We start from the raw sequence: 17,500 nt of genomic DNA on the forward strand, positions 1-17,500 counted from the left end.
CAGGAACTGTCAAAATGACCAGTAGGAAAATCATCTTTTGCGCAAAACCGCGAAGCTCTCAAAGTTGAATATCGCGATCGTTCTGACGTAAATGTTGATTGAGCGTCCTTCTTAAATTCTGGTTGAACAAATTGTTTTTACCCCGGTCGTTCATAAGCAGCCGTAGCCGATCATCCTTTGGCCAAGGGTATGTCGGGCTTCTTGAGATAACGTCAAACAATCACGGTCAAATCGACAATTTTATAAATTTTACCTAAAAAAAACTTTGACCCACATTTAATGGTCTATCCAAACATTTTGTTTGTGACGTGTTATAGATGATAAAGGTAAAATTTTTGTTGAAACATTGGTTATTTAACAATTATTCAAGGAACGCACGTTTGGTATGAGATGATGAATATTGTACCAAGATGGCAAAACCCGATCTTATACCCAACAAGCGCGATTAGAAATATTGTTTTATTGTAACTGTAATAAATTCTGATCGTTTGCCTATAACACAACATGCACTTTGTGTAGGTATCAGTTCTCTTCCCAATTAGAAGCAAAGACCGCTCTTTTTTAACCTTTTCCTTGGTTGTTTTTGGTTCCTTTGGGGTACTGACAAAATCATTCCGGTTGAAGACAAATTCGTTCTAAGCGACTCATCCTAGCATTGACAGCCTGTAAGCAATGCCAATGACCCTTCATTCGTCATGCAGTCCTGAAACATACAAAATTAATTCTCAAATCACCAGATTAACTTCAAAAGAGAAGGAAAAAAAACGTGGGTAAGGATATCTAATTGATCGAGCCTCAATAGCCTTTACGAATTTGTGAGTGTTACGGTACAATTCCAGTGGGCTTTGGTCGTCCGTATTATCAGCCGGGTTCCAAGGTGTTCGCTCCAATCGATCAGACTCTCTTTGCTGCCACGTTTTAAGAGACAAAGACACCACTCCTGTCGTTTTTGCGCCAGTACTCTCAATTGTGTAACATTATGGCTCCTCTGAACACTTAAACGAAATGATGAAGAAACATGGACTTGAACCTCATCAGTGGTCACTTTACTATGTTGTGAGAGGACATTGCCAGTAATAAATTATGCATGTCATAACTTCTGGCCCCACGCCATAATGTCCTGCAATCGCATGCGTGAGTCAGTCCTGATGCGGTCCAAAGAGTTGAAAGAACATAATATTGGGCTATATCCGTTGAACATGGGGCACCGACCGTCTTTTTATCCTGAAGAAAGAAAGAAAAGCAGAAAAACAAAGAATAATTTAAAATCACATTCATTTCTATTAGTAATAACATTTGGCATTATGTTTTGTTGTACTGCATGGCTCTGCCTCAAATAACCCTCGTCCGCACAGATGGCGTTTTCCACTCTTGCAGCTCTGTTCAATGGCTCAATTATCCTTTGGTGGTATCGCATTGAACTAAACCTCGCTTTCTAATTTTCCAACTGTTTGTCTTCTTCCAATTGGTGCTTCTAATCTTGATCTGTTAGGTTTAAATTTCTTTCGAAGTATTAAATTGGAATCATAGGCAAGTTCCCTATCGCTGTAAACAATGCATTTTTATTTTTCATTATATGTCTCGTTTTCGAGAGCCCTAGTAGTTTGCTAAAGGTCTTTTCTATCGCTTAGCTCTGGAAAATTGCTAAGTTCGGATATTAAAGTCTCTTATTCTTTAAAGATCAGTACAAGCGACATAGATTTAAGGAAAAAACAAACAAACATGTCATTGTTTTCAATTTTCTGAATGCTTTTCTAGAATAATTGGACAGAAAGTTAATGAAATAATTTGTATCGTCGAGTGATCGTTTTTGATCTTTGTTGCCCGCCGTTGTTCAGTACCCCTCCTTGGCAAAATTATATGCAAAAAGTGCTTGTTCAGAAATTGGCTTCGCTCATTTCCGAAATGGTAGCACCACATGAAAAAATAACTAGAAAAATAAAATAAAATTCATCTTTGCAAATGCTTCCATTGATAGGATCTCAGAGAAGTTGATGGTTATCGTTTCCTAAACGGTGATGCATACAAACAAATGGCCTCCCTTTTGTGAACGTTTATTTAGGGCTCAGGATAGTGACAATCCTACGTGTTTGTTAGAAACCCTCAACAAAGAGCTGGCATCCGGATTTCCTTAGCATCCATGCATGACTAGATTCAGAACTGTAGATACGTTTTGTAAAAGGGGAAAAAAGGTATGTTATAAGTTATTTTAAGAGACTGCCGTTTTTGTTATAAGTTATGTTAAAGGGAAAAAGCCGAATATAGAGAGAAAGGTACATTGCATCGTCTGAGTTCAATTGGTTATCACGAAGGTGAGCCAGAAGCATCTAAGCCAGTCGCATCTAAGCCAGTCGCCGAAGCATCTAAGCCAGTCGCTCGCCATTTTAATCTGCCTAACCACTCCAAAAAACACATGGCTATCTGCGGCCTTTCCCTACATCTAGGTACGACGGAAAGCCGCAAGAATCTGGAACAAAAATTCATCTTTCAAATCGGCACCCTTAATCCTCACGGTATTAACGAACGCTTTTCGTTTAACTAATATATTCCTATTTTTCACGTTGCCATGTTACCACCAATAGCGTAGCTCCTACTCTACTGTAAAAACTACACGTAACCCATAATCCCCCAATTTACAGTATCACGAAGGTGGATTGACTGTTGAATTATCCATTAGATACGACCTGTAAGGCCGCAATTCAATTATCCTCTACATGGTTGTTCATCTTGTTGATAGCACTACCCAACCTCTTCCAGAAACAACTGGGGCCTTACTCGCTTACTTAACTGATCGACGGTGCAACCACATTTGTAAATGATTTTCCAAAGAACATCAAAAGGTTAAAAAAATATAGCAGCCACTGACAGCAGACACAGAAGACAAACAAGGGCTATTAACCCACGATATGAGCCTTGTCTAGCGATCTTTTTGCCGTAGTTGTCCTTCCGTTTCCATGTATCGTCTTTCGTGTGTCTCAGGCCAATTTCTTCGGGGTAAGTGATTTGTCTTTTCACAGCACTCTCAGCTGGGATTTTTCTCATCTTCGTAAATGCATTTTTGGAAGGTTGGATTTACAACGATGTTTCGACCAGCAGCATCCATCTGTCGTAACTTTCAGCTTTCTTCCGAATTAAGAACAAAGCGGACCGGCGCACTTTTTGAACCTTATCTTTGGTTGTTTTTGGTCTTTTTGGTTCTTTTTGGGTTACAAAGATATTGACGAAATTATTTTTAAGCCGGTTCCGGTTCAAGAGCAATTCGTTCTAAGTGACTTATCCTAGCGTTGAAAAGCCAGCGAGCAATATCCATGGCTCTCAGTTCATTTTTCATGCAATCCTGAAAGATACACTTAAATCTCAAATTATTAGGATCAGTGATTAAAAAGATATCCACATTTATAAAATCCGGAATTCGAACTTTCTATTCACAAATATGACCAAATGGATCGACTGGTGAGTGTTAAGGTAGAATATCGAAAATCAGAATTTAGATGAAGGAGCCTCATGATTATATGACAAGTTGATCTTTAGCGTTTATTCAGTTAAAAAAGAGACCTATTTTACTCTCTTGTTCTTAGGTTACTTTGAAGGCTCCGCGATCAATAAAATAATCCGAAATAAGGGAACCCAGTCAAAATTAATTGGGTTAAAATATTAACTAAAATGTCATTAATAAAAACGTTGCAGTGTGAAGGAAATAGCTTTAACTAAGCTCAACCAAAAGATTCTATAAAATCACTTGGAAACAGCGAGAAGTAATCGTGAACTAAGAAGTAAGATGCCGAGTGGTTTCTTTGGAACGCCCATGCATTTGTCACGTCATTTATTATTATTACCACATATGAACATTGTCACTAATCGTTTCTTTCACAAATTTGTTAAATTCCTGCTGTGAAAATCTTAGGATGTGTCATAAAGGTGATTTTACGCTGACCAAAGTGACCTAGACTCATCGTAATGGGACAAGAAGCTAACGAATGCATCTTGAGGAATCATTAACTATCGGGTTTGTGGTTATTGCTGTTGTACACTTCGTGCCTCTTTCCGGAACATAAGAAGATCCTGATTGAGATATTGAAACAATAAAAACATCTTATAACAGTTGTACCCAGTACCCATGCAAATTTGTCCAAGAAAGTCTTTAACAAGTGGAATATTTGGTTGGAACCTAAGGGATTAGCATCTAAACCTAAAATAAGGATGAAAGGGTTTGAAGACTGAAAAAAAAAAAGAGTCTTTTTCGATTCTTTTGTTCAGACCTTTGAACACTAGCATTTAGATTACTCTTGTTTCGGTTCGTTTGGACACTATTATCACGAAACAATAATGCCTGGTTTTAATTTGTTTGTTTATCGTTGTTACTCACATATTCGTATGTAATCAAGTTGAATTTCAGATCTCCTTCATCATATTTATGACATGCCCCTGGCTAGTTCTGCATTAGTTTAGAACTGTGTAACAGGCTCGGGATAGAGGAGAGGAAACATACACTCTGTTTGTAATAAGTAGCCTATTTGATGACTTCAATACAATCAAGTATTGGGTTTATAATGATAGGCTTTTGTTATTTTGTTTGTAATCGGTCCCGTTTGTTACAAACGGTTTCTGGCTTGTTATTAACTAACTGTCCAATTTAATGAGTCCTTGAGCTGCTTAAAACCAACAGAGAAAACTGCCGAACCGAGCCGAACTGCTTAATATAAGTACTGGCTGGCTACTTGATGCTGTTGGCTTTTAAATTAAAGGATCTGAAATCCTAAACATTTATAAGAGCGTTAAATAAACCAACTTTTCCCTTAGCGTTTGTTGGATATGATATCGGCCTTATCCACATCAGCGGCACTATTCATCATTTCATATTAAACGTGCGCTTATTGACAAATTGTTAAATAACTACTGCTGTTTCAACCAACATTTTAACTGTGGCATCTATAACACGCCACCTATATTATGCAAACTTGTATGGCTTAGACCATTAAATGTGAATCATGGAAATTTAGAGACCTTAACGTTTTAAAAACTGTCTATATTGTCCATGATTGTTTGACGCTATCTCAATTGCAACGCACGTTTGGCAAAGCAAAATTATCTACGGCTACTCACGCGTGAGGCAAATTAATACTTTTAACGTACCGGAATGTAACAAGATGTTATCCGACGTATAGTCAGAATGACAACCCCCCCACTTTTGAACGCTTCGGCGGTTTGCGTAAAAGATGATTTTTCTGTGATTTATTTTGGCAGTTCCTAAGGTTTTACATAATTTATGTACATTCTTCGGTTTCGACGACAATTCTAAGACTCTTAGAACAAAAGACGTGTCTCAGCAGAATCCTAAGGAGTGTATGGTCATCTACAATTACCGGAGGAGGAACCGAGCCGGAGCAGAACACTTGGCACGTTGCTCAAGACGAGGTGTCCCTTCATACAAAATACATATGAGTGCAAAAACGAGATGAATACTCCAGGGACTAAACAAATCATCATGAATCCTTCATTTGAAGATTGTATTTACGAAGAAATGAAGCCTAATGTAGCCTTTCCAGTAAAAAGGCAAATCATTTTTCGCGAAGAAATAGGCCAAGGGTACGCCAAGGATGAAGATTCATGGAAACAACAGAATGAACATGGAAGCTACTCCAGCAGTGGAAAAGTCCAAAGAAATGGGTCATACCGCGCCTTACTGGCTCTGGTGTTTCTTTTGTGTCTGCTGTCAATCGCTGCCATTGTTCTAAATCTCTTAATGTTCTTGGGGAAAATCAGTTACAAATGCAGGTGTTCTGACGATAAATTAGGTGAGTTCAACACCATGATTTGCTCAGTGTTTTTAACATGTACGTTGCCCCATTTTCAGTCATATAACAGTGGTGCTTTGCTGTGATATTCTCTCTAAGTACAATGAACAATGTACTTGTCACTGATTCGCGTCTAGGTCCTTGTTGATATCCCTGTGGCAGTCAGTTAGAATTTGAAAGTTCTTCAAGAAAATCGAATGCAGTGATACAGATGATATGTATAACCTTACAGAGGGACTATTTGAAAGCAATTGCTTTTTTGATCACGTCAACACGTGTCTGGCACTTGTCACCCTTTTTATCAAAAGCCTTCCCCGTGTTGCTCAACTGGGGCACTAGAGATGGCTTGTTATGCTTAATGTATGACGTTTAACTACCCCCGTCATGTAGCAGCCAATTTCAGACTCGGAGAAGAGGAAGGTGGTAGTCTGCGAAGTAGTTTTTTTTTTTGCGGCGGCTTTTGAGGGCAATGTAAGGAATATTGCCACGGGGCACGAGGGTATCGCCTTTGCTCAAAAATACTCAGTAGATGATAGCTTTACAATATGATCATGTCAATAAGCAAATCTAACTCATAACTCTATTGCTGATCTACGCTCAGTCAGCCCCCCTCAATTAACAATTGATTTGCCACTACTCCTGATTTAATACGAGCTAGGGACTAGGGAATTCTTACACACGGCGGCCACAAGTTGTCAGCTTCGAAGGTACCACAAAATTCTCTTGCGTGGCGGCCGCGGGGTCTTAAATTTTAGTCGTGCTTTAGGTCCCAGAATATTGTTCTGTGCCGGTTTCCTCTGTAGAAGTATCCCGGCTGCATCTTGAAGTCTCATTCTTGGATGAGCATCGAGAATGAAGAGAATTGTCATAAACTTGCCTAATCATGGGATATTGTCAGAGACGGATGTCTCTGACAATGGTCTGTAAATTATGATACGTGCTCATTTGCATGTAAATGAAAGTTGCCAAGCCCCTAAGACCGCCAAATCTTTCGGATGTTTTTATCAGCGCTGCCTTCGTTTGTTCTATTTTTATAACAGCAAGCTTGGCATCGTACATTGACGTAAATCCGGTCACGAGAGCGCGGCGTTTTAGTTTTTTTCCTACTTTGGATCATTCTTCACGGTTCACGCGATAGCTGATCAAGGCCAAATGTAAATGGCTTTTAGACTGCCTGCAACACGGGTACCACCTCGACTCGAGCCGAGACCCAAACAGCCATCAGGAAAATTGAATTTTTTTGTCGTGAGCCCCGTTTTTCAAAACTGGTGTCAAGATAGCGATGAAAGAAGCAATGGGGCGCTTATTACATCTCAGGTGGGGAAGGGTCATAAAGATTCCAAGAACTTTGAACCGGCCCAGAGAGAGAGCTATGGACCTTCGCAGAGGAACAAATGGAACGTAATCGGTGACAAGCCGAGCATTCATGAAAGCCATGTTGACTTAACTGTGGCTGAGACAAATTTCAGGAGCAAGAGTGCAAACCGAATGGTGGTAATACTGATGATACTAATTTGCTTTGTGTCAGTAACATCATTGGCTTTGACGATAATGATGCTACTTGGGAAAGTTGGTAGTCAGTGTGTGTGCAAGGAGAAACAAGGTAACGTAAATATTTTTCTCCCCATTGGCAACCACATTCATCGTCTGACAAAAAAAGAAGAATGCTATGTGCATATAACCTCCTAGGGCTACTTCACCATTTTTTTTATCTCGGCGAAAAAACTGTGCAATGTAGGTACGAAGAGGCCAGATGTATTTTTAACCTTAATGCTGCAACCAAGTTCTCAAAATTAACAATGTACAACAAGCATTATGATTGACTTAAGACCTTTACAGAAAGATTTGTCTATTATCACATAGACATCTCTGAACCGAAATTCTGGTTCTGGAGGGTTCACTTTACAGCGAAAAAAAGTTTAGAAACTCAGGCTAATCAAACGTAAAAAAAAATCTGTTTTTCTATTACATTTTAAAATTTTGGCTAAAACAAAAATGAAGTAATAACGTAACATGAAACACACAGGCTTTTGCTGACATAAGTGAACAGTTTCTTGAGAGGATTGTTACTTACTAACAAACTTGTTCTTTATTCCTTTTGAGAAGAGTTATTCTAGGCACGCTATACTCGCTTGCAAATATTTTTCATCGCTTTTTATCGTTAACTCTTTTCATTGATTGTTTTATATATCCTCGCGAACACAAATCAAAAACACGCAACTTCATTATGAAGCACACGCATACGGTAAATCTTCACTGGACACTTCCAACGACTTTCTCCAACGACTTTCGCCAACGACTTCCTCCAACGACTTCCTCCAACGGCTTTCTCCAACGACTTTCTCCAACGACTTCCTCCAACGACTACCTCCAACGACTACCTCCAACGACGTTCTCATTTGAACAGAAGAAAAAAGTAGATGACACGATATTTTCAGTGCGGGCAGCCTTTCAGCCTCATAGCCTGGCCTCGAGGTTATTAAAGCAATTAACCTCTTTAGCTTACCCGCAACATCTATTAACAATTAATTAAGGAGGTCCGTCGACTATAAAGTCACCTTGTTTGTTTCTTCAAGATTTAAGGCTTAGTTTTTTGCGCTTTATAATATTTGGGTCTTAATAAAAAGAACAAATATTTGTAAACACAAAAAAGAAGCATTGATGATCAGCTTTAGCACTAATATTGAAGAAATCGCTGCCAGTAACTGCGTTCCAAATGACTTGAAGTTCATGATATTAACCTACGGTTAGCAATAAATGATGACCCGACCGCTTTCAAAATAATTTTCTTGCGTTCCCGTGTTTTCGTTGTATTATGCTCGTTTCATATCCAACTGAAATTATGTAAACATATGGCAACCAATCAATATCATTTTGGTTGATATTTAATAACGTTGTTGGGTCGGCCTGTTAACCCTTGCATTACATATTGCTCAGTATCGTTTATGGCGGAAAATAACAGTCGCACTTTGACTCCCATATTTGAATTCCAATTCTGTTACTCAGGAAAGCCAGGCCTGAAAGACCAAAACCTATGACCCAATTGCTTGAGGTAATCAAGGCGATGCAATATTATAATTCATAATACGTCCCAAAACGATTTATTTTAATAGGGATTAAAGTTGTTTAAGATTGAAGCCTCACAAACACTCACAAAATAAGTTTTAATCTTAATTTCTGATATTTTGTAAGATTAAGTGAAGGCTGACGAAAGGCAACAGAGAAAGAAAAGCAAATCTTTAATATTAAAGTACAAATCTCATGTCTTTGTTCCGTTTAACACAAAATGCTAAGCCACAGCTGAAGTGGTCAGCCCGATCAAACAGAACATCGCAAAAGAAACATCTCCGCTTCACTATTGCGTAGCGATCTTACTTCAGACTGGGTGTAAGTATTCCGACTCATGATCGGTTTGCTATAAGGAGAGCACTGCGTATTATAATTAAGCAACTTAGTTGACAGTGTGAATTTTGGGAAACGACCACCGTGTCATCTTTCCTTAAGCCCTGAATTGGTTGTTTAGTACTTATATATATCTTGAAGCTTGGCAAATATGAACTGAAACAACTCAAAGTGCCTGCGCGTACAAAATAGACTGGTGAATAATCAACTGAAGAAACCATTTGAGTTATGAAATATAGTGTATACATTCTTTTCTTTTCTTTCTTTATTTGATATTCTCTCCTGTTATGTTCCGGATGGGCAACAGCTCAGTGACTGCAACGCGAAGAATTCTTTCAGTTACTTGGCGATTAATTAATATATTATATTAATATTATAGCGTACATGTTCCTAAAGTTCTAAGGCGCTGCACATCAAGTTTACAAGATCCACTAAAAGAGATCCACTAAAAGAGAAAAACGAAAACTAAAAATCAGGTCCAACATCACAAAGGAAATGAAGTTAATAAAAAGACTCGCGAAACAAGTAAGTCTTAAGGTCACGCTTAAAATAACAGAGGTCAGTTGCAAGTCTCAAATGATCAGGTAGGCTATTCCAAAGTGTTGGTGCACAGACGGAAAATGATCTGTCGCCATACTGAATATTGGACCGAGGAACCTTCAGTAGACCCCTAGATGAAGATCGTAGTGGACGCAGTGGTACATATCTATCCAGTAGCTCAGTTATATACATTGGCGCAAGCCCATTAAGCGCCTTAAATGTCAATAGTAGGAACAACAAAGGAGTTGCATGGTCATATTTCTGTTTGCACAGAGTCAAACGGGTAGCACAGTTCAGAACAGCTTGAAGTTTTGCAATGAAATATTTAGGTCCGTACAGAAGTGCATATTTCCATTATCCAACCTACAGGTGACAAACGCATGGACCAAAATCTTGGTATTCTCCACGCTTAAATACTTTCGTATACGAGATATATTGCGGATATGAAAAAAAGGATACTTTACATATGCTAGACACTTGACGCTCAAATTTCATATGAGAATCAAAAACCACTCCGATATTTCTAACCGAAACAGAGGGGCTGATCTGATCACCACAGACATTTAGCGACGATAGTTGGGGCTTGGGGCAGAATTGTGATGCTATGATTAGTAGTTCGGTTTTGTCAGAGTTCAGCTTTAACTTGTTAGAAGACATCCAATCACTGACATCTTTAACACATGCTTCTAACCTTGAAGCAGTAACCAGTTCAGGAGCATTGGAAGCAAATGAAAAATAAATTTGAGAATCGTCGGCATAGAAATGGAACATTATTCCATGTTTCCGAACAATGCCCCCTAATGGGGCAGTATACAGAAGGTATAAAAGCGGCCCGAGTACTGCGTTCGCAGGCTACTCGAGTAGTGAGCCTTGAGGGAAACCGTACATCACGCTGCAAGAAGAATCCACGCCTCTGATAGTAACATACTGGCAACGTCCAGTAAGGTAAGAGGTAAACCAAGCAAGGGCCTAGCCTCTAATGCCAAAGTGAACGCAAAGTCTATGAAGCAATAACTCATGGTCAACTGTGTCAAACGCTACGGACTAGTCCAACAGCAGCAGAGCAACTGTTCGGCGTTGGTCGATGGCGTTTAGGATGTCATCTTGAACGTTCAGAAGAGCCGTTTCGGTGTTATGCAGTGACCTATACGTCGACTGAAGCGTTTCACCGAGGTCATTACTATCAACATGGTCAATGAGCTGATAAGAGACTGCCTTTTCGATTACTTTTGAGAAAAAAGCCAGATTTGACACAGGCCTAAAGTTCTTAAAAATTTCATCATCGAGATTTGCCTTCTTTAGACGAGGACAGATCAGCGCAAATTTTCAACATCTCAGGCATGACAGCACAATCTAAGGAATGGTTAACAATATCGGTAATGACTGGAAGAATCACCGGCCAGCATTCCTTTAACATAACGGCTGCCGAATAGGATCTAAATCACAGCTCTTGATCGTTGAAGACTCGATCATTTTAGACACTGATCTTGTGTAACGGGCTGAAATCACAACAATTCACGCTTGCTAAAAGACGCATCTAAGGGAGGACACGAGATGTTAGCATCAGAGCTGTCAATTATACTAGAACGAATTGTGTTTATCTTCTCCAAAAAGAATGAATTAAAACGATTTGCCAATACTTCGTCAGAAGTGCATGAGGGGTAGCGACTGAGATACAGGTTTACGATATAAAAGAGTGTCAATTGAAGTAAACAAGACGCGTTGATCACCCTTGTTAACATCGATAACGGAAGAGAAGTAGATCTCTTTAGCAGCCTACTCATTTATCTTCTGAGATTTGCATGTGACATTACCTTTTAACATATGTTAGCTGTAGGGATTCTTTTGAGGTCGGTTGTCTGCGTCAAGTGCAGTATATATTGGATTCCATGCACTTACTTCTGATTCTTATCAAAAAGTACTGCTGTACAATTTTGCGGCCACGGGAGACGTCAATGTCCATGGTGGAATATTACACTCAGTCTGAAGTCAGATCGCTACGCAATAGTGAAACACTTGTTTCTAAATTAACGGCTTTACTATTTTGTGTACATGTCGAAACACACCTCTAGGCTGATAACTGAGAGTTTAGCTTGGTTATTATTCAGCTCATCTCACCTCAAATGACGAACCAATCGATTCGTACGTGTAAAAGCAGTGTCACTTAAATGAGGTTTCTTTGAGCTACAATTCATCTGTTTGGGCCCGCAGCATAGCCGTGGAGGATCAATATTATATAATGGAACAGGTGAGAAATATGTAATATATTTTCATGAATAACTAGAGAAGAAATTGAAAAGATTTGCCTCACTGTTAAACCAACAGGTCAACCTAGTTCATTCTATAGTCCACCTGTAGCAAACGATATGGAGATATTGACCAATAGCCTTAGATTTTTTAATTTGATTGTTCATTTCAAGATGGTCTTTCACAACTGAACTTGAGACACAGCTCCACGACTGGAGAGGATGGGGGGGGAACGGTTAAATGTGTCGTGTTCCGAGTCATAGATTTCTTCATCGTCATGAATTTGGAGGTACAAGTTACAATTCACGACATTTCTTGATCGTCCAATATTGCCGTTTTTGCTAGACACTTAGGAAAATGATACAGCAAAAAAAACATACTAATCAATGTCCTTAGCGGAGAGCAATGTTAATGTACTATTCATATTCAAATTTGGAGACCCTCACAAACACCCATCGAAACCGTCATCGTCGCCGGTATGTGAAGAACCAAGCAAACCTCTCGATCAATCTTCTTTAACACGCCTCTTGAGTAGTGTAACGAGAAATGGCAACTTGAAATAAGAGTCCGGAATTGAGCGAGTATGGCCAATATGTTGTGAAAGTGTGTTTGTTCTTATTTTGTGTTCCGGAAAAATAGCAATGCATGATCATAATCCAAGAAAATTTTAAATAAGGATTGAAGCTTACAGTGCTGGACATAACAAGGGGTATTTTGAAAGCTTGAAGTGATTGAATTCTGGACCATTGAAAAAAGCTGGATTTGAACAAATTGTCTTCATGCCAACCCAGCTAGCCCTCTATGTTTGGGCCACGAAGTATCGTGACCTGCAAACTTAACACCCAAAGAAAAGAACTGAAGATCCCCCCAATGTCAGCAATAAATTTTCTTATCATCAGTTACACATGCACATTATATCGCGACCCTGGTACGAACGTGATAAGCAGAACGTCCAACCATCTCTTCTCCTTCATACGCCCTCCTTGATAAATAACGGCCAATACAGGAGGGAAACAGGAAACTACGTAGCTGCATTACACAACGAAACCGCGATAACCCGAATAATTAAAGAGGGCGCAAAACAACATCCCTTTATTCAAGTAATTTACCTTTCCTTGGTGACTCGCAGCGCGGGAAACTGCTTTAAATGTTCTTGTGGTCAACACAGCAAATATGTCGCATTTTTTCCGCTATCTAATGAAGGGCTGCTAACATTACAACTTTAAGGACCATAACAATCCAGAAAAAAAAATTCTTCTTGATGTAGTTTGAACATTTTGCGAGTTTCCTACATCAAATTTTTGATCAAATATTTGTTGCTTCAGAATACAGCTTAGATGCTTTTTTAAGTCTACCTAGACATGTTTATCTATCAGTTTTATGTCTGTCTACCTGCAGCATGCGCAAACCTTCCCCACCTTAAAATATTACTGCATGGTCTCTCTCGAAGGCTAAACGTTAGTTAAGACATTTTGAAGGCAAGCATCTTTTGAAATTTTAAGAATATTTAAGTGGACTGTAATTTGCATTGGCGAGATGATTTTTACCGTACCCAAATAAAGTTATTGTACTGTATGATTGTGTGTTGCAGGTGACGGGGAGAGGGAGGCGCCGGGGGCGCTATAGCCCACCCCCTACCTCCACTTTTTTCCTACGGTGTTGTGTTTTTTTCTCGTAAACAACTCCCTCCTCCCCCCACACTTCCGTAATCTACACCAAAACCTAGCTCCCTCCCCCCCCGACTTTCAACGTACTCCGCGGCCCCTGTGTTGCATGTACTGAAGGTTTTAGGCATTGTCAGGAGCCCATGACTAGGAGCTTACAACTTCATTGCATCTATGAAACGGCGTTTTTACAGACGAAGTTATTTATAGTTTGATTTTCCCGCGAAACCGGACCTTTCTAGCCAATCACAAGTCTTGCATGAGAAATTAATCCACATGTGAATGAGGATTGGCGCTCGTGCAAGCCAAATCGTATTTTAGAACTCGTCTAAAAATAGTTTGATCTGTGAAAATGCCGTTACATAGACCTAGTATTGGAGCTGTATGCTCCTAGTCATGGGCTCCTGGCATTTTCAGTTGAACCTATACAAACACCTTTATTATCAGAGCGATGTGGGAAGAGGAAGGAGCTTGCTGTTGAAAAAGGTGTCCAGTGATTAGGGTTACACCAGAGAAAACTGGTGAAAGTGTCCCTCCCACGCGTGACTTTTCAGATCCAAAGTTAAAAACTCCTATATGCAGCTACTTAATTAATTAAAGGGCTAGAGTGTAGTGAGGACACGTTGTGGCGTTAATTATATATAATCGTCTGCATTACCAGATACGGGTGATGTTGAAGGTAGGGAGAAGAGCAAGAGATCACTTTGTGACGCTTAATGAAATCGTCATGCATCTCCTAGACCGTACTCGTATTCTCAGTATTGGACTGGAACTAGCTTGCAATGGAGGCTAATGCGGGGGAATCTTTTCAAATGCAAATACATTTTAATATATTCCTTCGCATTAGCCTCCATTGCAAGCTAGTTCCAGTCCAATACTGAGAGTACGAATATGGTTTATTACCTGCATTTCTGGACATATCTGAAGGAAATCGCGTTGAGCCTGGTGTTTGGAAAACACCCATATTGTTTGACTAATTTGGGGGGCGGAAGGAATTTTTTGAACTGTCTTGATCGTAAAGACGGTACTCCGATCTGCCTTGCAATCTCGACTTATCGGTGATGCAAAATTTCAGTTGATTTTGTTAACTTTATTGACTGATTAAAACCTCTTTTTTTTGCAGGCTCAACATCAACTCGGACTCAAGAGGCGAGATCATCTGCGAACACAGAGTTTCTTGCAAAGATGAAGTTATTAGAACAAAATGTTACTTATCTGCATCAAACTCTGGTAGGAGATCCAATTTGGATTGAAAACAACTGAATGTCTTCATTTCAACAGCATTTGATTCTGTTAACCCACGAATTTGTTTTCATGCATTATGAACTTTTTTGTAACCTCGCGATCTGATTGGCTAATTTGCCGTGGTCAATGAGTCTAGGCAACGCTGTACGCGTCATGCTGGCGACGTTTTGTCACGCAGTGTAATAGCCAATTAGGAACGCCCATTTTGGGACAACGCTTGCCCTTTCTTTGAGTTATGATTTTCGTCACGCTCTGAAATAAAAACTTTCTTTGGCGTTGAATATTGTGGTAAAAAAACATATCGAAAGTGGTTCAGCGTTGTCTGCACTCTTATCGACAACGATATTCGTCATCACAGTGGTCAAATTTGTTGTGGAGTCACTCCGCTGCGCTTCAATCGAGAAGACGACTGACACACAGATGAAAGCTGGGTGCTCGCAAAGGTACAGCGTATTACCGCTGGCCGATAAGCGATGATTGCTCCTCAATCAAATTTTCCCTCAACATTGCCTACCGGCTTTAAACATCGTTGGCACAGCAAAACCAGTTAGTTTAATTAAGGGTGCGTTCGATCGACCCTATTCCGGAATAAGAATACGGAGAGTGATGATGTAAAACGGTATGTTTGGCGTTTTGAAGCAACAAGGATAATGAAGGTATGTTTAAAACATCATTTTAGCAGGTGTTTGGCAATCTTAATGTGAATCTCCGTAAACACGAAGAATTTCTAACTTCTATTTTATGTATTCCTATTCCGGAATACGATAAATCGAACGCGCCCTAAATAACGTTATGCTAATGAAAAGGCGTCAATGCCATCTTTTGACATTATTAAATAAAGTTAGTTGGTGCCCTGCATGCGGCATTCATCTATAAAAAGCTAACTCCTTTTCGAATTAAATGAAAAAGTCAGTTTATGAATCGAAAAAATGTCTTGTAAGATTTTTTTCTTTTTTTTTTTTCAGGAAACAAGATCAGAAAGGCTCATGGAGCTTGAAAAGTCCTATAAGGTCCTTCGAGCCGAAAATGAAATTTTCAGAAACCTGGTAAGTGAATTCAAACAACGAGAAACTATTTTTAAAGACGAGTCCAAGTGCGATGCCTTTTCGTTTCAATTCATGCAATAAAGTTAAAGATAATAGTAGTCAACTCAGATCACATTTACCTAATAAGCTACCCTATGCCTCATGTAGCATTTTGCATAAGGCGTAGGGTGAGCTGAAAAAAAAAAAAAGGCCAGTGCCACTGAAGGGGAGGAGGACGGGGTAATTTGCAGACATTGATGAGTCAGTAGATTTGCGAGAAGAGAAAAATTTGCATTCAACGGGGTTTTAAAGGTCTTGAGAATTTCCCTAATTCGGCATGCGGTGGATTTTATGCGAAAGAGAATAGTTTTTTCTTCGGTCACTTGAAGCTGCTTTTATTTCAGATGGTAAATTCAAGTCATTTTGAGCTACTGGAAAGAAGATTCAACAAACTAGAAGGCAACTATAAACATTTTACCGATACCGTAAGTAATGGTCTGATCGACAATGGTGTAAGAATTAGATATGGAACACTAAAACTTGTTTGATAATGTGGAACCAGTTAAGTTGAAGAAACTGAAGAAAAGGGATAGACATAGATGCTTAAGTCTTTTTTTTTGTGCTAGGTTGATAAATGTTTTCGATGATGACAAGAATGTTAATATATAGTGTAAATATAATATGCAATAAATAGTAGTTTATGGAGTCTTTGAAGTTCTTGTAGTCATTAACGTTCTATCTTTCCTTCGTTTCACTTTGTTTTCGTTCTTCCTCTCTCTCTTTCTTTCTTTGTTTTCCGTGTTCAGTATTAAATCAACTGGGATACAGGTTTGGCCTATTTGTTTTTTTTTTTTACAATCCTTGGTTCGGAGTGGGTAATCTTACTTCTATAGGGGACCTAGTGTGCCATGTCTTATCACCAATCGTTGAATAAACGATAAATAGTAAACTCTCTTTTATATGGCATGCACTGGCGCACAAGGGAATTTGCGTATGCGCAAGTGGTAAACTAAGAAATGTCATTGTATTCGCCTGTAGTGGTACCTCAGGACTTTTACGTATATACCCCTGTATATGCTGTCGGTCAAATTCTGGTATCAGGTCGAATCCACTTCTACCTGTAGTTTAAATTGGTGATCCTCATTTTACCTTTGTTGAATATGCACTCTATCTATTTTAAAGCAGCTACCAACCCCCCCCCCCCCCCACCTCCGAAAAGAAATGGACTGAAAACACCGATACCTTCCCTCAAGATCTGTCTTACGGATCTAAACGCATTTTCTTAATGTTTAGTATTATCTTCTCGGTTTCTGTATTCATATACTTATCCATTCAGTCTCAACATAACAACATCGTAAGGGAACAAAGAACTGTTTACTAGCCGGTACTCGAACTCAGACTCCAGATCTATAGTCCTGTATCTCCACCACTACACTACAACAACGAACATGCTCAACTCAATATAGTTCTTTTCATTATTTACTTTTTTATAATAAGTCATTCGATATCCATGTATAATAACTAAAACTAATCCTAACCTGACCCTAATTTTTAGGCTCTAGGCTTAATTTAGGCTCCACAA

At 39.2% G+C, this 17,500-nt stretch overlaps 1 protein-coding gene and 1 long non-coding RNA gene across 6 annotated transcripts in view; one reads left to right on the top strand and one right to left on the bottom strand.

The window, feature by feature from the left end:
• Positions 1-1,066: 1,066 nt before the first annotated feature.
• LOC138026528 (uncharacterized) lies at positions 1,067-5,172 on the bottom strand. Its single transcript, XR_011127285.1, has 2 exons — positions 5,134-5,172; positions 1,067-1,224 (listed from the first exon to the last, which is right to left on the bottom strand). It is a non-coding gene; the product is annotated as an uncharacterized lncRNA (long non-coding RNA).
• A 110-nt stretch (positions 5,173-5,282) lies between these two features.
• Positions 5,283-17,500, top strand: part of LOC138026526 (collectin-12-like) — a 19,895-nt gene continuing 7,677 nt past the window's right edge. For 3 of the 5 annotated variants that reach the window (XM_068873914.1, XM_068873911.1, XM_068873913.1), the window contains exons 1-4: positions 6,949-7,398; positions 14,772-14,878; positions 15,859-15,939; positions 16,323-16,403. In XM_068873914.1, the coding sequence (XP_068730015.1) occupies positions 6,954-7,398; positions 14,772-14,878; positions 15,859-15,939; positions 16,323-16,403 (714 nt within the window). In that variant the 5' untranslated portion in view covers positions 6,949-6,953. Of the gene's footprint in view, positions 5,796-6,948; positions 7,399-14,771; positions 14,879-15,858; positions 15,940-16,322; positions 16,404-17,500 lie in introns of those variants that run through there. The other 2 variants (XM_068873916.1, XM_068873912.1) reach the window with 1 other exon arrangement.

This window comes from Montipora capricornis, chromosome 12, assembly GCF_036669925.1.
Source record: "Montipora capricornis isolate CH-2021 chromosome 12, ASM3666992v2, whole genome shotgun sequence".
In the NCBI taxonomy this organism is placed as follows: domain Eukaryota; kingdom Metazoa; phylum Cnidaria; class Anthozoa; order Scleractinia; family Acroporidae; genus Montipora; species Montipora capricornis.